This window comes from Myotis daubentonii, chromosome 6 (assembly GCF_963259705.1).
Source record: "Myotis daubentonii chromosome 6, mMyoDau2.1, whole genome shotgun sequence".
In the NCBI taxonomy this organism is placed as follows: Eukaryota; Metazoa; Chordata; class Mammalia; order Chiroptera; family Vespertilionidae; genus Myotis; species Myotis daubentonii.
Window position 1 is genome coordinate 9532872 of NC_081845.1, and position 21471 is coordinate 9554342.

General features: G+C 44.5%; 1 protein-coding gene across 3 annotated transcripts in view; it reads right to left on the minus strand.

Annotated features, from left to right (window-relative positions):
* Positions 1–1159: 1159 nt before the first annotated feature.
* PLEKHG1 (pleckstrin homology and RhoGEF domain containing G1) overlaps positions 1160–21471 on the minus strand; it is a 193312-nt gene continuing 173000 nt past the window's right edge. For all 3 annotated transcript variants that reach the window (XM_059700026.1, XM_059700024.1, XM_059700023.1), the window contains 6 exons: positions 20249–20282; positions 17824–17901; positions 16141–16179; positions 14326–14348; positions 11361–12984; positions 1160–4667 (listed from right to left, as the gene is read on the minus strand). In XM_059700026.1, coding sequence (XP_059556009.1) covers positions 3604–4667; positions 11361–12984; positions 14326–14348; positions 16141–16179; positions 17824–17901; positions 20249–20282 — 2862 coding nt within the window. In that variant the 3' untranslated portion in view covers positions 1160–3603. The remainder of the gene's footprint in view (positions 4668–11360; positions 12985–14325; positions 14349–16140; positions 16180–17823; positions 17902–20248; positions 20283–21471) is intronic.

The following is a 21471-nucleotide window of genomic DNA, read 5'->3' on the forward strand; positions in this document are numbered from 1 at the left end:
TTCAAATATATTTTTTTAAAAAACAAAAAACACTGCAAAAGCATGCATTAGAAAGTCCAGGTCTTGTCCAAAGGACAAGGTTTAAGTGAAAAACATAGATATATGTAAATTAGCAAAAAAAAAGTTGAAGCAGTTTCTTTTATTGTACTGCCTTTTGGCAGATAGAATTGAGTGTGGTTATTACCACTGTCCAGATAGAGGAAGTGATGCAATAAAGGCTGCAAGAGCTCTTGAAGTCTTGTTAGTATTTGCTTTCCAAACAGAAATTTAAGAAATGATTTTACAAAGATAAGTTTGACATATGTTATTAAATAATCATGCTGAACAGCTATATTTATAGCTCATTTCCCTCCTGTTGTTTTTCAAAAATTTTTTTTCTTTGCCCTAGAATTACAATTTATGTGTAGAATTTACACAGGGTATGTTTTGTCCTACTGTCATTTGCTTCTCTAAATTGAATTCTTATGATGTATTTTTTAAAAGTCCCCATCTATTTTCAACTTCAAGGTGGAAGAGGAAGATATGGTAAGTCTGATGTATCCTTAGTGTGGAGTTCAGAACTTTTCACTTAAAAACATTCTAAAAAACAATTTTAAAGCCATTTTCCTTTGTATGAGGAAAGTTCAACATATATTTTCATTATACTGGAGTAGGGTGTTGCTTACATTTGGAAATAGAACTGCTTTAGAAAGTATCTATAATTATCAATTTATATCAACATGCTTTTCTTCTCTAAATTTTTGTGTACCAAAAAAATTCAGAACATGAAATTATATGAAATAAGCCTTAATTATTGTACAAAAATGTATACGTTAATTTTTGATTCCATAATGAAATAGTTAAAAGGGTGTCTTGTTACTACAAACTACAAAAAAAAAATATATAATCTAGTAATAGATCTAACTTAGCCACCTGTGAAGAAAACCATCCAAGATAGCAAATTCAATATTTCAAAAGTAAACCTAAGACACAGAAAATGGTCTGTTGTTGAAATAGGGCATAAAAAAACAAACAACAAAAAATAAAGAAATAGGGTACACCATCATTACCCTGAACCATTTTCTGCACGGATCATAAGGTAAGACAAAGTGTTTTGACTAAATGTAATTTGGAAAAAGCTTGACCTTTCTAGAATAAACACATTGATTCACACTATAACTCACTTTGTACTTTATAAACTTTATTAAATAATGAGCATTACTAACTTTTATTAACTTATATACAATATTTAAACGATGTCTTCCTAGATACATTTTTTTGCACAAATAATAGAGTAGGGGAAAAGTGAACTGATAAAAAAAATGGAACCTTCAGTACAGAGACCGCATAAAAACGTACGTATACCTCTTCTCCCTCAATTATATACATCCTCACCCCATCTCCAAAGGAAACTATTTTAAACAAAAGCACTTAATTGACAACTGAGGAACAATATGAACATGATTTTTTATATATATACACACAAAGCTCTCAAAATCCGCATCCTGGCCGACAGAAGCGATCTCTAAAGCTAGAGACGCCCTAGAACCTAAAGATGCCCACAGGGGCATGTTCTACAGTAAGACATGTTCATCGTGCAGTGGGGTGTGTTCCTCTAGGTGACATCAAAGCTGTCAACGAGATACTGGTGTTAACATTAATCAGTTCCGAGAGTAAGACACCCCAGTAACACGGACGCGACAGAATCAGGGTCATAGGCATGAAAAGGCAAACATGCGAGGCTGCGTTCTTGGGACCAGCAGAGTCAGGTAACTTCGTTTTGCTCTTACAAATACCTCTAGCAGGTCTAAGAACCTGCCTTCTTACAGTGCTTGTCTTTTCTGATAATGCTAATCTCGGAAACTTGTATCACGTTTAAAGAAAGGAATGGAAAGAAGAAATGTTTCCAGAACCATGCCATTTAGTATGGACTTTGTGTTATAAGCTATAAGCAGCAAGAACAGTATAGAGAAGCAAAAAACTTGGGTTACCTTTTGTTATTTAAAAAGAAAAATGAATGCCTTAGGTACCTGTTTATACAATAATGATGGTCACATTTTATGTTTTCCAGTTCAGAAGAAGAGGCATAGGACTTAAAAGGGGGAAAAGAATTAGGATAAGATGTCACTGATTCAAATCAATATCATTGTTCACCTTCAAATGAAAAGCCAGCAGCCCGTGCCCTACACATATTGTCTTTTATTAAAATGAAAACAGAGAGGGTGGGGGCGGGACCACGGAATGTAAAACTGCTTAAAATGAGAACGCAGAGGCCACTGCTGAGAAACATTGCTGTGCACTGACTGGAGTCTTCAGTAAGATAGACTATTTTTATAAAGGAGCCGCAAACCTGCTTCATTTTTCTGTTTAGCTTCCTTGAATTTTGCCTCCTCACAAGATTTGCTTTTGTTTTTAGCTTACTTCCATAAAGAGTTATAGCAATACAACATATCACAATAAACTGCTATTTAAAGACCATAATTACAACATAAAAGATGTTGTATTAGAGCTTATCAACCAAAGATTCCATTCTTTTATATGCCCCACACGATGTTTGCTTTCGGAAACAAATTCCACTGCAGCCAAGGAAATCTGCAGGCTGGGTCAGGGTACTTGGCTGAGTCCAAAATCAGGCAAGTTCATGTGAAAAACTGCTCTGGAAAGGGTAACTTTCAAGTGCTTTGTTTTATTTTAGCTTGTGTTTTACTCTGTGTTGATAAGAGACAGGCGCAAAAAATGGTAAGAACAGTTCTATTCCTCCCAGCCCTTCAACTAAAATATGAGTAGATAATCAAGCTGTTCCCAGATGTCAACCCATCTTTCCTAATAGTTAAGTCAATTTGCATTTTTCTTGGGGTTTCCTAAGCCATTGAGGAAATCACCTGTTTCACCCCCGGAATCATAAAATAAATGTGAAGAGCAGCACATTCTCCAGGCCTTGTCCAGGAGCCCAGGTAGAGATTTTTGCTTATAGAACATTGGTCTCGTTACATGCTAATTTCCAATACTTACACCATTTCTGCATTACAATGAGCGGATGTAGACATGAATCCCAGAATAGAAACCCTAAAATGGGCACCGAAGACTATACTCCAATGAGAGATCTTTAGCTTATGTTATTCTAGGGTCTTGCCACAAGTAGAACAGAAATGCCAGCTATAATAAGCATAATCCTTTAAAGAGCTTTAGCTTCCTTTCATTTGAAAAACGTATGGAAAAGCCTCTTTGCTGCCTTTGAGTCCCAAGATAAAACTAGTCGTGGCTTCTGGGTAACAAGAGGAGTACTGCATTTTTAAAAATCAGGGCACTACTGTCAGAATATAGAGAAAAAATATGGCCATCTTGTTAAAAAAAGAAAACCATCTAGAAATTTTCAAGTTAAGATTGACTTCCACGAAACAAGGACAACCGGCATCAGAACACAGGTAAGATGCTGACATTGGCTACAGTACAATCCTGGCTGGATCGTCAGCCATTCAAAAAGTTGTGCTGTAAAAAGAAAGTACATTTTACACCTCCGGTAATTACAAAATTGTTTTAATCTGGTACATAGAAAACACGCCTCAGGTTCTGCAATTCAGGAGCATATGAAGAAGTGAATTCGGGCAGCGGCTATTAAGAACCTTAGGCAAAGCTGCTAGAACTAAGACACTGGAATTTTTCCCTTAGACTCTGGACAATGTTTTGCTGATTGGGAGATGGGCCCCTCCAAAGATAGTCATTCAGTTTGTCAGAATCGTCGTATGGTGTCAGGTAGGGTGAAACCCCAAGTTTGCCGCTCCCTGGCTTTCTGGGAGTGCACGGGCTATGCAAAGAGTAAGACGTGTTGTTGCTGCCGACGTTATCAGAAAAGTCTGCGTCCACTATCTTCGGGTCAGATTTCTGTCTACGATTGTGAGACAGCTCTAACTCTGCCTCATCTTCTTCTGACTTTATTTCCACATAGTCATCTTCGTCTCCTTCCGTCTCTTTGAAATTGGAAAAATAGTTCTGTGTAGCTATTTGGGCATTTAAGGGTAAATTTCTATTTACTACCAGAACTTTCTGTGAGTCTTGGAGAGTGAGATCTGAGCGTTTTCCAGTACCCTGTTGACACGAGCCACTTATACCTGGCGGCAAATCCTGGTGACTCTCACACTTTGAACTGTTGTGTAAAGACAACAGCTGCTTCCTTCCCTCCTCATTAGGGTAGTTGATGGAGTCCACTGACTTGTTTATTAAGATGGAAGAAGATGACTGGGACCTGTTGTAAGGCTGAGATTTAGCGCTGATTCCTTTCCGACCCAAAGAGTTATAAAGATGGCCTTGACATGAGTTCTCCTTGTTGGGCTGACTGACTACCACGCTGTGTCTCTGTATGGAGCCCAGCAGATGGTCGGAGGTTTGCAGAGAAGGCACAGAGCAAGCTGTGGACAAGTGTCTTGGAATATTTTTTGTGTGGATCTCCAAAGTAGGATATTTTGGCTTCAAGTCTTGCCCTGGCCGGTGACAGAAATCTGCTAATTCTCCGTTGCTATAGGTTGAATGCAAAAGCCAATCCTCGCGACCACGTTGGGCCTGGGAAGGGGATGTAGACCTGAGGGTGAAGGATTCTTGAGGGCTGGCCCAGCCATCCTTCTGAGTCTTAAAGGGAGTCTCTCTGAATACAATCTGGTCATACACTTGTGAATACTCAGCAATCCTGGCACCTGCAAGGCAAATATTGAAACAAAAATATACACAGGGTTATTTCTACATGAGAAGATTAAAGAAATAACATAAACTGCTCACCTATTTTAAGAACTTAAACAGTAGACAGTACTTTGAAGTTTGAAGGTGACTAGCCATTGAATACTAAGTAACACAAACTAATAAAATAACCCATAGTCTAATAAAAAGTAAAGATGCCACCTAAAAATTCATTTAATGTGATCTAATTCTAGGTTCTGTTATTTCAACACTAGGTCTTCAAGTGTTTGCTATTTGTAATGAATATTTCTAGTGTTCTTTTACAAGCATGAAATAGTGTCAGGGCTAAAGACAGACATTATAAAAATCAGAAAGTTAACCCTGGGTCATGAAAAATAACTCAAGTAGTCATTAAAAGAAGCATGACTGCAATCCATCATGCAATGGCTACCCCAGCTTCTCACCAGTCTCGATTGCTCTCAGACAACTACTCCCAGAAGAGTCTGCTGTCTGCGGCTGCTCCCACACTTCTTGTGTCTAGGCAGCCCTCCACAGCCACTGTCTGGGTAGTTAACGTCTACAGGAGGTCCTCCCTCCCAGTGCTTCAGAACTGCATGTGTTGATGGACCCGTATATCCTTCCCCAACCCCAAGAAGCTGGGTACTCAAGTCTGTGCTTGCACTATATAAAGAATAAGCCATCTGTGCATATAATTGATACACTGATGCCTCTAATATTGGTTCCAGAACAGGATTTGACCATTACTCTATGGAAGCTATTGCCACTTTAAATTAAGCTATGAGGCCGTTCTCTCTGCTCCACTTCTGAGCACAGACTTTTCTAAAGACATTTACAGAACCTTGCCATGGATAGAGCATTTTCTTGGGCCAGGAATGACTTAAGAGAGAGAACCCAGAGATGTCAAATTCAAAAGCAATTTCCCCCCTCGACCCCCAACAAGGTACCCACATGACTACCCTAGAATCAAAGAATTCCATGCACCCTATAAATCACTCAGACCACATCTCCAGTCTCTACGAAGGGAATCTATCTATCCCATAGAAGACAACCAGCAAGTGACAATACATTTTCTTCTTCTTTAAACTATTTATAAGTTCAGCAACCTGTTGTTAGTAAATTATTCCTTCTAACTAAAATTTTAGTTCAGTTTCTGCCATTTCTTTTGAGTCTATCTTCTATGAGAATGGAAATCAACCTACATTCTGTGTGCCCTTTAATTGAAAACCCCTCAAGTTACTTGATCCCTGGTCCCCAGAATCAGGGCAAATAGTCTGTTTAACTTCTCATTATAGATCAGTGATGGCGAACCTATGACACGCCTGTCAGAGGTGACACACGAACTCATTTTTTTGGTTGATTTTTCTTTGTTAAATGACATTTAAATATATAAAATAAATATCAAAATATACATCTTTGTTTCACTATGGTTGCAAATATCAAAATTTTTTTATATGTGACACGGCACCAGAGTTAAGTTAGGGTTTTTCAAAATGCTGACACGCTGAGCTCAAAAGGTTCGCCATCACTGTTATAGATGCTATATCCAGATTCTTCAGGTTTTCAAATCCAAATTCCTCAGAAGGACAGAGATTATTCCTTTAGATTTTCTAGTAATAAATACTTGAGCTATTACTCCTTAAGGGGCATAGCAAAGACTTTGAATATCAATTAAGATTTGGCAGCCCCTTAGGAGATTGAAAGTCTACATGGACACCACCATGTTAGCTATCCTGAACTCCATACTGTTTTGTTAACGAGGAACCCCAAGCAAAGGCAAGGACCTTTAGACATAGACATTGGTTAGTAGTCCCATCTGAAAGTTGGATGTTTCTGCCCAAGCTATTATCACCTACACTATGGCCCTGAGCCTGATCCCACCACTGAAGTCAGAAAGGCTCTGAGCTTTCACAAGGTTCCAAGGAGGTAACAACTTTTGGGAAAGCAGTGAGAGCTAAGTTACACATTCAGTCAAACTATTCTAGTATCCAAATGTAACCCTAAAGTCTTATAAGAACAATTAACGCTTGACTTTAGAATATGGTGGCCCAGAGCATCTGAAACCATGCGTCATCCAAAAGATCCATAGTATTTATTGTGCCTTTCCCTTCCTTATCACACTCTTCTTTTGCTTAATCAAGTCCTCTCAAAACCCTCCACAAGCCCTAACCCTTCTGTGAATCTTTGTCTAACTGATTTCTCTTCTGTGAAGTCTTACACACTTAGTGTGCCCCTGTATGTACTTAGTGTGCAACCAACACTTGGCTATTGGTAGTGCCCACATGCATGTACATGGCTGCATGCACACACACACTCTTGGGTTCCTCCTTGTTTTATATGGGTTAGTTTATTATTCCAGCTTGTCCGTGAGCTTTAACCTTGGAGAATAATCCCTACAGAGTTCCAAGCACAGTTCGAGATAGAAACTGGTCTCAAGAACTACTTAATCACTCAGATAATTTCTGGACTGCCCCCTTTTATTCGAAGCACGGTGTTGAGAATGGATGTGCTTTCCCGAAGACCATGCCACTGAGAGTGGAAAGGCAGCCTAGAAATCAGGCACAGCAGGAAAAGGGGAAACAGGAAGATTGACATGCCCCTATAGGTAACTCGTAATGCATACAGTCTATCTTTGCATAATAGAGAAGTTGGTCATTTATAAATTTGGGATCAAAAGCATCTCACAAGTAAACAATATGCTGTGTCTATGTTTTGGGGTTTTTGGGGGTCTCAGGTTGACCTTCTAAGTGAGTCTACAATTTGCTTGATGCCAATGTGAACAAGACGAGCTTCCAGGGCCACGGCTCTCATTAGGTCCCCTCAGCCAGATGTGTGGGAAGTAGCCAGCCCAGATCACATGGCAGCCTATAAGGCTGAGCACGAGGCAGCTGGACCCAAGTCTCCTGCGTCCTCGGTTCTGGCATTAGCGGTCTTTATAGAACATGTACATCATCATTATGTGACAGCCCCAAGGCAGTCTCTGGTTTATTTCCCTTTTGTACAAGTTTAAAAGGTGGAGTTCTTATAAATATTTGAAGGGATGCTTGCTGAGAGAAGCGTGAAATGTACTGTTTTCTCAAGACAGAGGATTAAAATCAGTGTTTCTGATGTTGCTTGAGATGCAGACCACAGCATAAAATGTCGTTTTGCCTTCCCAACTTTGCACAAGGAGGAAAAGTCCTCACGCCTGTATGGAGTTTTCTCCCACGTAAAACATCACACGCAAAGACAGAGAACCCCAAGGCCTCACTGGTCTCAAGGACTACCAGGAGGGACGCCTGGCCGAAACAGACTGCCAGCAAGCTGCATCAGGCTCTAAAAGGCAGGAGCAACTAGACCTGGTTGGGTGATTTCTAGGCGGAAATCTGACCCGGGGCCTGTAGACCCCGGCTAGAGAGTTCAATAAAGGTGCTCGAGAGTGTCGGCAGGTGAATAGGGTGCTCCTCCTTCCGGGCAACACCGAGAGCACGCTCCTGGCAAAGTGGCAAGGCCCACACGAAGAAGTCTGGAGAATCGGTCCATTCGATGACCACGTCCTGTGCCCAGATAAACGAGAGAGAGAAAAGGAGTCATCATGTCAACTGATTGAAAGCCTAGTGGGCACAGGCGTGGTCTCGATCCACCCAGATGGAAGATCCTCAGGTCCGAGAGATGGCAGGCCCCAGGGACGGCTCCACTCTCAGAAGATGCTTGGGAGAGAGCGTCTCCTCTTTGTTGGGGAGAATGTGCTAGCAGCCCACCATGTCGAGAGCGGACCCAGACATAAAGCTGAGAAAAGATCCTGTGGGCACACCAGTAGGCAAAAGCAAAAGGAGAGCAAACCAAAAGTGAGAAGCAAAAGAAAGCCACAAAGGGAAATCTACGCGTACTGAAAAGAAGGGGAACAAAGAAGGCGATTCAAGGTAGCACTGAGCCCTAGCCTCAGCACTGAAGGAGGTGCTTCCATCAAAGTTAGAGTTCTGTGTTGTAATGGATGGTCTGTGTTCAACACAACCTGGCTCAGGGGAGTACCACTTCTTAAAGGACAGTCTGCTGACATAAGCCATCATCACCAGAAACTTTAGTAATATATTATCTCTCATTCTGAGGGTCCCTGGCCCAGATTCAGTCAGTGGCTGCACTGCCAATTCATACTGTTCCCAGTGCCATCTATGCCTCCAAATAGCCCATCTGCAGCTGGAACTCAGGCACATTTTCTATGTATAACAACAGAACAGAGTAGCAATCTAGCATTGCCAAGGGGACACGGATTAATTAAACCATATTATTGCAAAGAGAAAAAATATGAGAAATAGTTTTTCTCACATTTTAACCTTTATTTAAAAAGAAAATATCTCAAAGAGAGTCTGTAAAATTCTTTGAGTAACAATTCCAGGGCTTAACTTCCCTATCTGTTACGAAATTTTACTGTATGATTAGTTTTAGGAAAAGCGTAGAGCTTTAGACAATTCTTAAATATTCTCAAACTTAAAAAATAAATCCCTACAGATTCTTGTCATGTAATGTGTAGATTCATTTAGGACTTGGACATCCCCTTCTTATCCTCTGGTTTCCATGGAGATAATGCAACCAATCCCAAAGAAAGGAGTAGAGTGAGTGGCATAATCCTTGCAGAGGAGTCTTGTCGCCATTAAGCTAAGTATCTGAACGTCCCTGATGCTGAGCCATCTGGCATTTACTTTTAATTGGAGAACCATCTCCTCTCATTTGATACTGAGGTGGTCCTTTGTCAGAAAACCCAGGGCAGCGATTCTTAAAATATGATTGAAAGGCCACTCTTATTTAAAATGCTAATTCCGCCCGGCTGGTGTGGCTCAGTGGGTTTGAGCTTTTCCCGTGCCCCAGCAAGTCCAGTGGGTCCATTCCTGGGTTGTGGGCTCAGTCCCCACTAGGGGCCGTGCAGGAGGCAGCCGATTGATGTTCTGCTCTCACATTGATGTTTCTATCTCTCTCTCCCTCTCCCTTCCTCTCTCTGAAACCAATAAAAACACATTTAAAAAAGATGCTAATTCCTGAGCTTAACCCCAGAAATCTCTCTAGATCTGGTGGTGGAAAGGGCCTCGGGTGAGAGCCAGTGCCCTGGGCTGGGGGATGTCTTTTCATGATATTTGTGTGCTTTATTCCCACCTACACTCCACCACCACAACCAGCGTTAAGTTTTGTCCTCTCTAGCCAGGAGGTAGGCACTTCTCTGTAACAGAGAAAGAAGTCAAGCCCTGGACATCTTACTCCTTTAGCCCTAACCGTACCAATATCATCCCTGACATCCTGGTTTAGTTCTGCCCCACAAAGGAGGCTTGCCTAAAAGATGAAGCTTTGTGGAAGCATGTGCTAGAATACCAAACGAAACAGTATTGAGTGCATTACAGCAGCTATTTTAAAAAAATCAACGAGTAACCGAAATATGCGAGAAGAAAACTGAGTCACAGTGTGAACAGCGTTAACAACACAGAAAGGATTCCTTTTTGTCTGTTAGGACAAGTGGGCGGTGTTGTTGGGATTCTGGAGCAAAGAGCAATCCTATTCCTTACGCTTCCAAACCTTGAAAGCTCGCATGAGCTACTCCTCCTGACACAGTGATGTAAGGGGAGAAGCTCTTGATGCCACAGGTTAAACTACCCACTGTATTCCTCGGTTCAGATCGTGCTAGAGAAAGCCTCTTACAGCAGCACATCTGTAGTGACAATGCACCACGCACAACAGAAAACCTCTGAGACCCAATCACGCTCCAGCTCGCATGGGTGGGCGACGCGGGAAAGGGTCTGCGTTGTTTTGGGTGGAGGGGAGCAGAGTTGGCCACCCCAAAAATAGGCCTTTGGGGATATTGATTCTTTTAAGGTGGTTATTTTTAAGAAAAGAAACACTCAGAAAAAACCTCTGCTCTTCTCCCTAATTTCCTAAAAGGAATTTAGATGGAGGCCCTGCTTCAGGAAAGGAGCCGTCATTCTATAGTTTAACAAAAACTAGTGACAGAGCCCTAACCGGTTTGGCTCAGTGGATGGAGCGTCGACCTGCGGACTGAAAGGTCCCAGGTTCGATTCCGGTCAAGGGCATGTACCTTGGTTGCGGGCACATCCCCAGTAGGGAGTGTGCAGGAGGCAGCTGGTCGATGTTTCTCTCTCATCGATGTTTCAAACTCTCTATCCCTCTCCCTTCCTCTCTGTAAAAAATCAATAAAATATAATTTAAAACAAAACAAAAAACTAGTGACAGACAGGGAGGAACCTAGCAAGGCCCCTGTGCTTAAAGTTCTCTGTGTCCCATTACTAAGGATGGACCCCCAAACATTTATTTACCAAACGTTGCTTTTCTCCATGAAATTGCCTTCCTGCCCTTTGAAATGCCAAACCACACCTCCCTTCTCTCCACCTCCAGAATGACATAGAAGCCTCAACTGCCCAAAGTGTCCTTGAGTCTCATATTCATAGGGCCCCCCTGCATGAACATCTATAATACATTTTGGACATTTCCCCCTGTTATTTGGTTTCGTGTCAATCTGATGATTAGCCCAGCCAGAACTTAGGAAGGTGGGAGGAAAACTGGCTTTGCACAGCCCACACGAGCAAGTCACAGTCTCACCCTGAGAGGACGTACGCCTGAGTGGCAATGTTCTCACGGTCTTACGGACATGGGGAACCTGACAGCTGCTCTCACGTCTTACTGTCAAGGAGGGAGGAAGCAGAGAAGGAACGTACCGATGGCGGGCCCTCCTTGCTTCTTGTCTTCTAGGATGGCGGCCAGGTCCTTGTGCACAGATCTGTGCGGTTGGCTGGCCGGTGGCTGCTCGACTTCCGGGCTTTTCACTTTTAAGAGTTGATTTGCCTTCTTGATCTTCTGACTGTACTGCCTCGCCATCATAAAAACCCGGCTCTTGGTCTTATCGGTGGCGTCCAGCCCCGGGTCCGGGCTGTCCAGGTCCACCTGGGACAGACTGCTGCTGGCCAAGTCATAGGGGTTTTCCAGGGGCGGCCTTTCGCTGGCCAGAGAGAGCCGGTTGAGGCTGAGAAAGGAGCCTTCCTTAGACAGCAGGTCCCCCCCCAGCGGGCAGCTGGCCCGGCTGGCCCTGCCCGGCGTGAGGAGTGCGCGGCTCTCGGGGAGCGAGAGTGTGGACAGGGCCCGGGCCGCGTCCTGGCTCAGCTCGGGCGCGCTCTCCGAGTGCAGCCTGTCCGCCACGTCGTCTTTGCTGACGGGAAACGCGGCGAGGAGCCGGTCTCTGGCCTTGACCTCGTTTTTCTTGATGTAATTCTCCAGGTCATTCCAGATTTCGTCTACTTCTTCCGACAGCTTATCAGATATAGACTTCTCCGCCATGGACAAGTTACAGCCGAAGGAGTTATACAGCAAACTCAAGTAGTCGTTGTCCGAGGGGCCCGGCTGGTAGGGCGCCTCGTCCTCGCTGAGCTGGAGGCTGTCCTGGGACACGAAGGGCCTCAGGGTGTCGCAGCACGGGAAGTCGGCCTCCAGGCCCAGGAAGGTGCTCCTCTTGGGACGCGTGAGGCTGCTGCACCTGAAGTCCAGCGAGAGCGGGAGCCGGATGGTGTCGTAGACGTTCTCCTCCACCGCCTCCAGTTCATGTACGCTCTGGTTCGACAACGCCTCCCGACCTGGCCGAGGCGCCCTTCTCTTGGTGTGCAGAGGGCTCTTCTCGTGGCCAGCGTGCCCTTTGGAGAAGGCTAGCTCCGGGGTGCTCTTGGGTCGAACAGAGTCCCTGGCTGCTCTGGGGGGCGTGGACTCAGCTTCTTCCCGTTGAGCGAATATGCGTTTTAAGTCCTCATAACTTATGTTATCATAGACGTGGTCTATGTCGTCCAGAGTCAGCTCTATAGATGAGCCGAAGGGGGTCACTCCCTCCTGCCTTTCCGTTTTAGGGTCGTTCTGCAGTTCCCCTTGGGGACTGTACCGAGAGCCGTCGCTGTCCCTGGTTCTTACTTCCGGAGGGCACGTGTTGCTCTCGCCAGCGCTGCTGGCCCGCCGGACCACCCTGTGGCCGGAGCTGGCGGCCTCCGTGGCCTCCATCTGTCCCAGGTGCCAACTGCAAGGGCGACTGGCAGTGCCGTCTTCGCACAGCCGGCTGGCGTTCAGGTCTGAGGAGGAAAAGGACGGCACGAACATCTGGTAATCGTCGTCCTCCTCCTCGTGCTCCGGGGCCCGGCGGCTGGGGAACAAGGCCTGCCGGGTCTGGTGGTCCGTCCAGATGTTCCTGACGGCCCCGGCCCCGCGGAGCGCGCTGAGGATGGCGGAGCCGCTGGGCTGGCTGCTCCTCTGTGCGGGCGACGGCCCTGCCGACCTCCGCGGGGGAGAGCCTTCTCCTCTGGGAACCTGAGGGGTAGAAACACTGATGGAATCGCAGCACCAGGGATGCATAACTCGCGGCCTTCTGCCGTGTTCACACATTGCCTATCCCACTACCAGGTAGTGAGATTCATAAAGAAAATGATCAGTAAACACTGATGATTTTCACTGAGCTGAAAAGCACTTCAGCCCTAGCCGGTTTGGCTCAGTGGATAGAGCATCGGCCTGTGGACTAAAGGGTCCCGGGTTCCGGTCAAAGGCACATGCCTGGGTTGTGGGCTCAATCCCCCTGGGGGGTGTGCAGGAGGCAGCTGATCAATAATTCTCTCTCCTCGTTGATGTTTCTATCTCTCTCTCCCTCTCCCTTCCTCTCTGAAATCAATAAAAATGTATATTAAAAAAAAAAAAGTACTTCAGATTTTTGCAAAAGGGACAGAAAGGCCAGTAACTGGTATTTACTTGAAATAAGCTAGGCCATTTGCAGACGCCCTCCAAGCTTAATGTTCACAGTCACTCCATGAATTAGCTATGACTGTACCAGTTTCACAGGAAGGAAATCTAGGCTCATAAGAATCCAATAACTTGCTGAATTCTGCCCTGAACCTGACCAGTTGTGCCTTGGTTTACAGGTTCTGGCAAAGACTTGGTTGCAGGAATGTAATTTGATCCACTGTTGAGTTAATGAGATTTTTACTTTCTTTCAAAATACATTTAATTAAGTAATATTTCGATGCCCGTGAGGAAGTAAACTACATGTGACATTGATGTCTAATCAGAGAACACAGTGGGGTCCTTTGTAACTTGGAACCTTTCTTGATGGAGCTCGATTGTGCAGACGGGGAGCGGACTGCCCTCTGAGGCCTCCGTAGGCATAAACATCAAAGAGTTCATTTGAAAGGGTGAAGACCGGTTCAAACTAATTAGAGCCAGGGACATGCTTTCTGATCCGAACACTGTAGTGATCTATTGGAAATGTCAATTAGCAAGAAGTTTTCAGCACTGGTCAATGCAACTGGGATACGCAGTGCCTGGAATATCTACCTGCCCATATGTCTGTGTGTCTGTTTATCAGGGAGGGAAGAGGAAAGCAAGAAGGGCGAGAATAAAATTTCATTCTGAATATTCTTTTCTATTACAAAATTCAGTCTTAAAAAAATGCCCTAGTTCTGAGAGGGAGGTGTTTATAAGGATGAGTCCTCACTTAAACCCATTTCGAAATGTAAGGTAATTGCTCACCCTTGGAACACAGGCCGGGGAGGCGGGGGGGGGGGGGGGGGAGGGGGGGGGGAGAAGGTATGAGAGTACCTGTGGAAATGTGGAAAGTGCCTGAAGTACACATTGGAAAACAAGAAACGTCAGGGCGCTTACCTTTTGGATGTCTTGTGATGTTTCTGGGAAAAAAAAATAAAACAAACAAACAAACAAATAAATAAATAAAGTGTTTGGGTTTTTTTTTAAGTTTGTGGATTAAAAATGTATCTCACATATAGGTAAGCACTCCTATTTTTATAAGACTTTTAAACTTACTGTTCATAATTAAAGACCAAGAAGCTCCTGGGCCCTTTAGACCTAATTTTCAGAAGACACCTCCCAGTTATCTTGGTTATATGCCCTGGACTATAGCTCAAACAACTACATACGTCTGAGTGGTAAGTACCTTCCTTAATCCCCGAGACCAATGGACCAATTCACCCTAATACATTCAAAAGCTTCCCCCCCACCCTCACCCCGCCAATATGTGTTACTTGAAAAAAATCCACATGGCCTAAGCCCCGAAAACCACTTACACATAGGACTATGCTTCTGTTAATTTTAAAACAGTGTACTGGTTACAACGGAAACATAGAGCATCTCTCAGCAGGGTCCCCGTGGCCTGTGCTGAGGGTGGTGCACCTGGAAGTCTGGGGGTGGGTTTCCGGATCCTCATAGAGACCCTCTTACGGATGCCTTCATTATGTGCATCTCATCTTTACAAGTGGCTTAACGACAGAAGCATATAAAGCAAAAAGTGATCGAACCCTCTCCACAGACCCCAGCCCGCAGAGGCCACCCAACTTCACAGTTTGATGTTCATCTTTCCAGACCCTGCCCGCTGCCCCATCCCACCACAAAGCACAGTTTTTGCTTTTCAAATAAAGGTACAATATGCAACACTGCATTCCCTGCTACATATATGTGGACACTCTTGTCAGTCCATGGACATACTTCCTTCTTCCCGACGGCTGCAGAATACTCCCTGTACTGCACATTTCAATGGATTTTACCAAACTTTGCTCTAAAAAGCTTACACACCAATAGTTTCAAAGTGCTTGTTTTTCTATATCATTAGGTCAAGCTCACGGCTGTTCCCTTTTTATCTATCTCACTTAAATGTATGATTTTTTTCAACTTCAAATTATTCTTTTTTATTATTAATCCTCACCGGAGAATATTTTTCCCATTTATTATTTATTCTTTATTTTTAAATTTAAATTCTTTATTGTTTAAAGTATTACATGAGTCACCTTTTCCCCCCATTGACTTCTCCCTGGCCGCTCCCACCCCCAACACATGCCCTCACCCCCCTGCTGTCTGTGTTCATTGGTTATGCCTATATGCACGCATACAAGTCCTTTGGTTGATCTCTTACCCCCTCACCCCCCACCTTCCCTCATAGTTTGGACAGTCTGTTCGATTCTTCTATGTCTCTAGTTCTATTTTCATTCATCAGTTTATGTTGGTCATTATATTCCACAAATGAATGCGATCATGTGATATTTATCTTTCTCTGACTGGCTTATTTCGCTTAGCATAATGTAAATGTATGACTTTTCTGATTACTAACATGGGTGACCATTTATACATTTTATCGGCAGTTTGTGTTTCTTCTGTGAAACTGCCCAATGATATTGTCTGCCTTTTAAAAAAGGGTCCTTTGTCCCTTCTTTTTGATACATAGGATTCCTTTTAGTAATAGGGATATTAATCTTTTTGTGCCTGTTATCTATATTGCAAACATTTTATGTCATTTGGCTTTACATTTTATAATGGGGCACTATTACTTACAGAAGTTAATCAACTCCATCAATCTGTAATTCATCTATCTGGTGCTTTCATTTTTCTCACCTGGTGCTTTTCGTGTGTGCATGGTTTGACTTACTGGATATCAACAAGAATGCAAAAAGAAGATGTTTCAGGACTTACCACTGGTCTTCAAAACTTTATGTGATCTTGAGGAAGGTTCTGGGAGGAAGGAAAAATAAGGCCAGCATCACTTGCAAAACCAAATCAAGAGGTTTTTTTCTTTAAAAGTAAATTATTAGTTTCTGAGCAAATTAATTCAGCTCTAGAAATTTTCTATAAAATTTGCCCAAGTCCCCGTTGCTTAGAGATACTTAGCAGCAAGACACTCACCCCATCAAAACTAAGGTGAACATTAAGCTGTGTAATTAGGAGTTGCATAACAGAACACCTGCCCTACCAGCTGGTACAGCAATTTCCTTAGCGTTAACTACCACCTATAAGCTGATAATGTTCAGTTTTAACGTTCTTATCCCGGACCCCGTCCCGAGCCTCAGACCTCCAATGCCAGCTGCCAGTGTGACCTGCCCCCAGCGTCCCCACAGACCCAGCAAAACCACAAGTGTCAACCGCAGTGCACCGGTCTCCCCATACCTGCCCTTCTCTCTGTATCTATCTCAGCTGTCACTGACGTTCCCCTCCCAAGCTATTGACCAGGATGTCATTCTAATCTCTCCTGTTTTCATCCATCGTCTCGTGGGATCCCACTAATGCTCTACCCCAGTCACTACTGTCTTAATCCAGCCTTCAGCATCTCTCACCCAGACCAGAGGGACAGCTTCCTGCCTACTTCATTTTTCACATCGGGGCAGAATTTGGTTCTCAAAGGAAGTATTTCATTGCTTGATATCCTTCCATAGCTTGCAGGATTGAGTTCAAACCCTCCGTGGGGCCTACTTGCCTTCATGATCAAGCCCCTCTCTGACCTCTAGCCACATCTCCCTCCGTTTCACCTTGCCCACCTCCACCTCCACCTCCACCTCCACCTCCCCCTCCCCCTCCCCCTCCCCCTCCACACCAACCCCCACCCCCACCTCCACCCCCAGCTCCATCCCACGTTCCCACCAGTGTGAACAACTGACCACCAATGTCCCCTCTAAGATGTTGTCTCAGTCTCGGGCCTCTGCATGTCTATTCCCTCCCACCTGCCTCCTCGGCCCCTGGATTCCACGGGGGTACTGGCCCTCCGCTCTCTAAGCCCTCTCTCTCCTTCCTAGAGGTGAACCTCTCCCTCTCCTGGTGTTTAGTCACCTTTTTGGACCCTCCCACTAGACTCTGAACTTCTTGCAAGCAGGAATCATGTGTATTATCTACTAGAATTCTTGCATTTTGGTCCTTAGCACAGATTAGGTAGGTGCTCAATAAATAGTGATTCAAATGAAACAAACAACCAACCAACCAAACAAACAAATGAACAAACACCTGAGGGCTCCCCAAGGTAATACTACCTGGAGTCTGATTCAGCAACTGTGTGTTACGAGTTTTAAGTTTGAACAATCCTGGTATGTGTCATTTACAGGATACAATTTTTTCACTGGCGACAGTAGACAGGGTTTAGTACCTGTCTGCTACGGCAAGAGGCTATGCAAAGCAAAGCTACTTGGTTAATATGCATGAAAACAGAGAGTTAAGTAGAAAAGAGTTTTAGAACAAAAGCTTGGGAGCCCCATCATAATTCGGCCCCAACTGCACTCAAACTGGCCGTGAGCTCCAAGACCAGAACAGAAATGCCTTTCTGTCTGACCGAAAGCGACCTTCATTGCTAGTCCCCACGCTTATCAACTTTGGATGAAACATCCGAATTACCAGATTTTCTTCTCAACCGGTAGGGAGTGGAGCAGGTCTTCGCCTGTCCCTCGGGGCTGTAGCAGAAGCCGGGGTAATCTGTAAAGAGAAGGCAGTGACTGTGAGAACCAGGTGCCTGGTGACGCTCAGAATACGGGAGCCACCTGCTTTGGATATCTCAGCATTTATTCTCTTCCCTCAGGCAGGAGTCCCTTCTTCCATACCTGGTGTTGAATATGTATCTCAGGACTTCCTTTACCTTGGGACTTCCAGGGCATGTTAGCAAGTTAAGTGCCTCTCTCTCTCTCTCTCTCTCTCTCTCTCTCTCTCTCTGTCCTCACTTTCTGCTGCCACCATGGCCCACAGAGGTCAGAAAATGCCATTAAAATGCTATTCCCAAGGCTGAAGTTGTCACCAAGGCCCCTGACAGATGGTGGTGATGGGCTACAGTCAAGGTAAAACTACCTGGAGATTTCATGAGGCCTTGGTGCCCCACGTGGTGAAGGCTGTCTCGCCCTTCCTGCCCCCATGGGAGCTGCTCTCCCGTTCAGTGACTTTTTAAAAAAAAAAAAAAAAAAAAAATAAATAAATAAATAAATAAATAAATAAATAAATTGATTTCAGAGAGTAAGAGAGAGAAAAACATCAATGATGAGAGACTCACTGATTGGCTGCCTTCTGCACTCCCCACACTGAGGTTCAAGCCCACAACCCAGGCATGTACTCTGACCGGGAATCGAAACGTGACCTCCTAGTTCATAGGTCAACTCTCAATCACTGAGCCACACTGACCGGGCAGTTCATTGACTCTTAATACTTGTCTACACTTTGCTCCTTTGAACATCTGTTGAGTACTTTAGATTCTCTTCTCAGAAAAGGAATTATCATTTAATTTCATAGTTTGTCTTTCTACCCCATCTAAGGGGTACCCAGACTCTGGATCAAGGAAATCTGGTCTAACCCTGAACCACTGCAGCATATTCAATGACCATCGTCATGCTGACACCAGAGGGTAACAATTTAAGGATGGCCCTGTAAACATGGCCTTCAAATTAGGGTTAATGCTCTTCAGCAGCACCTAAAGTTTGAGAGAGTTCTAAGAGTTGTAAAGACCACATGCACTTCTCCAATGTCAGAGGTAAAGTTATATATATGAGGTCATCTGGTCCAATGGAATGGCTTACTCTGTTCACACTCAGCCAAGTCCAAAGTAGGGCAAATAAGGTTATTTTCCTGGGCTGGGCTGCTCTGGCTCAGTCCTGGGCCCAGCAGACAGGCATGTGGCACCAATTTGTGCTTGAAATTATTCTGTGCTCCACAAAATCTTAGTGGTGCCCAAGAGCTAACCCAGATCCTGGGAATAAGTAAGTCATTTTATTGAATGAACTCATCATAATAAGAGCTGACGTCTCCAGATCCCATCTTCCTTCCACTTTCCCCCTAATTCTCACCTGGCCATCCCTGGCCATGCCTTCTCTTCAGAGTGCTTTTATAAAAAAATAAAAAAAAAAAATCTTAGAGATTCTGAGTGCTATGTGAGGATTTAGGGGCCACAGGGCAGTGAGCCCAGCCTCGCACTGTGGGGATCGCTCCTCAGAGTCTGTCAGACCGGAAATGGGGACTCGCAGCCACTGTGGCAGCCTGGAGGGTGAGTTAGCATTTGCACTTGGGGAAAGATTCCCCAAAAGTAAGTTATTTCGAGTTTTTTTTTTTTTAATATTTGTATTGATTTTTAGAAAGAGAGGGAGGGAGAGAGAGAGAGAAAAACATTGATGTGAGAGGGAAACATTGATTGGGATGACACCCAACCAACTGAACCACACAAGCCAGGGCGTTCGTTATTTTGAAAGTTTTAAGTAAAAGTTTGTCAGACCTAGTTGCCAGTCATTACAGTCATCGTTTCTCTCTTTAAGCTGGGGGGTGACAAGGATATGATAAAATAAGGTTTTATTTTATAGGAAAGAGCCCACTTACACTTAGTCCCTGCCGGCTTGTATAAGCCTAGCAATGCAATCACATACGTGGGGCAGCTGTAATTTTGAAATTTGTGCTGTTATCAGGAAAACCAGTAACTACCTAGTTATCTTGATGTTTTCAGATAATCAACATAGATTTTCTGTCTGAGGTGGGAAATGGACTGTGAGACCTTCATTGTTGGCGGTGGGGGTAAGGGTTGACCCCGGGAGCATATCTTACATTGTTAGTTGACACAGAGACCTAGCCAAGTGGCCAGCCGCCAGGGGACTCACAGATAAAAAGGGAAGAATCAATGTAGAAACAAATCAGTATGTCAGGAAGAGTTGGTACTGCCTGCGGACTATTTGTTAAAACAGTTAGTAGAGAGCTGCTACTTAACAATGACATTTTTATAAACTTTAAGATAGAATATGCGATAGGTACAAGTAGAAAATGAAATTTCAATTTGTGTTAAGAAAATGAAACTTACGAATGGCATCCATTTCTAGTATTGCTTGCTTTGCCTGAAAGAAAGAAAATGTAGCTATAATTGCAATGACATCCTTTTGGTTTCTACTTTAAACTACCAATCCTAACATGGGTCTTATCCCACCTGAATAAGTGGTTTTTAAAAAGCTTTTTAAAGAAACTCATGATTTCTCCTAGGCATTAAAACATAGTTTGAGGGATTCAAACAGATGAGTGCCCCCATGTGGGGAGTAGATGCTGCACAACTGAGCACCTGAGCTAAACCACAGCCCCACCTGGAAAGAAAGGAGGGAGGGGGAGGAAAGGAGGAGGGGAAAGACCAAGGGAGGGAGGAGGAGAAAGGGAGAAAGAGAGGGAGAGAAAAAGGGGTTGGGGGAGGAGGTGGGGGGAGAGGAGAGGTGAGAGAAGAAAAAGGGAAACATTTCACCAAACATTTCCAAAACCTGGCTCATCATTAGTATCTGTTGGTCAGCGTATAATAAAATGTAGATTCCTGCTACCCAGCCTTGACCTACTGACCTCAACCCAGGTCTACTGACCCAAAAGCCCACGGGATAGGGCCCAGGATCTGCACAACCAGCCCTCCCCATACCACTCAACTGTTCTGAGTTGGTTGCAAAACAGATTGCTGGAGGTTTTCTGCTTTCCTCCTTCCATCTCCTGGCTCCCTATAGCACCCTGCACCCACCATCTTTTGTGTATGCCTAGAATCTCAGGGTGGGGGTGAGCGGAACAGAGCTGGGGTGGGGGGAAGGGCTCTGAAGGACGGCGCTGTGATCCCCACTCTGGCACTACATGTGGGTGCTCTCACATCTCTGAATGTGTTTCCTCAGCTGAAAGATGGTAACAAGATCGACCTTCCAGAATCACTACTAGGACCAAATGGTAGGCACTCAACCCAAGTTAGTTACTTCCACCTCCCCATGGAAAGGGCCTCATAACCTTGGCCTTCACTTCCTCCACGCATACTTCTCCCCAGCTCAACCTCAGCCTTCCCTTAGGGCTTTTAAAAACTGTTATTGTTGTCACATGTTATTAATGTTTAGGGGAATATAAAAAGACTAGGGGCCCGGTGCACGAAATTCGTGCACTGGGTGTGTGTGTGTGGGGGGGGGAGTGCCCCTCAGCCCAGCCTGCCCCCTCTCACATACTGGGAGCCCTCAGGCGTTGACCCCCATCACCCTCCAATCGCAGGATCGGCCCCTTGCCCAGGCCTGATGCCTC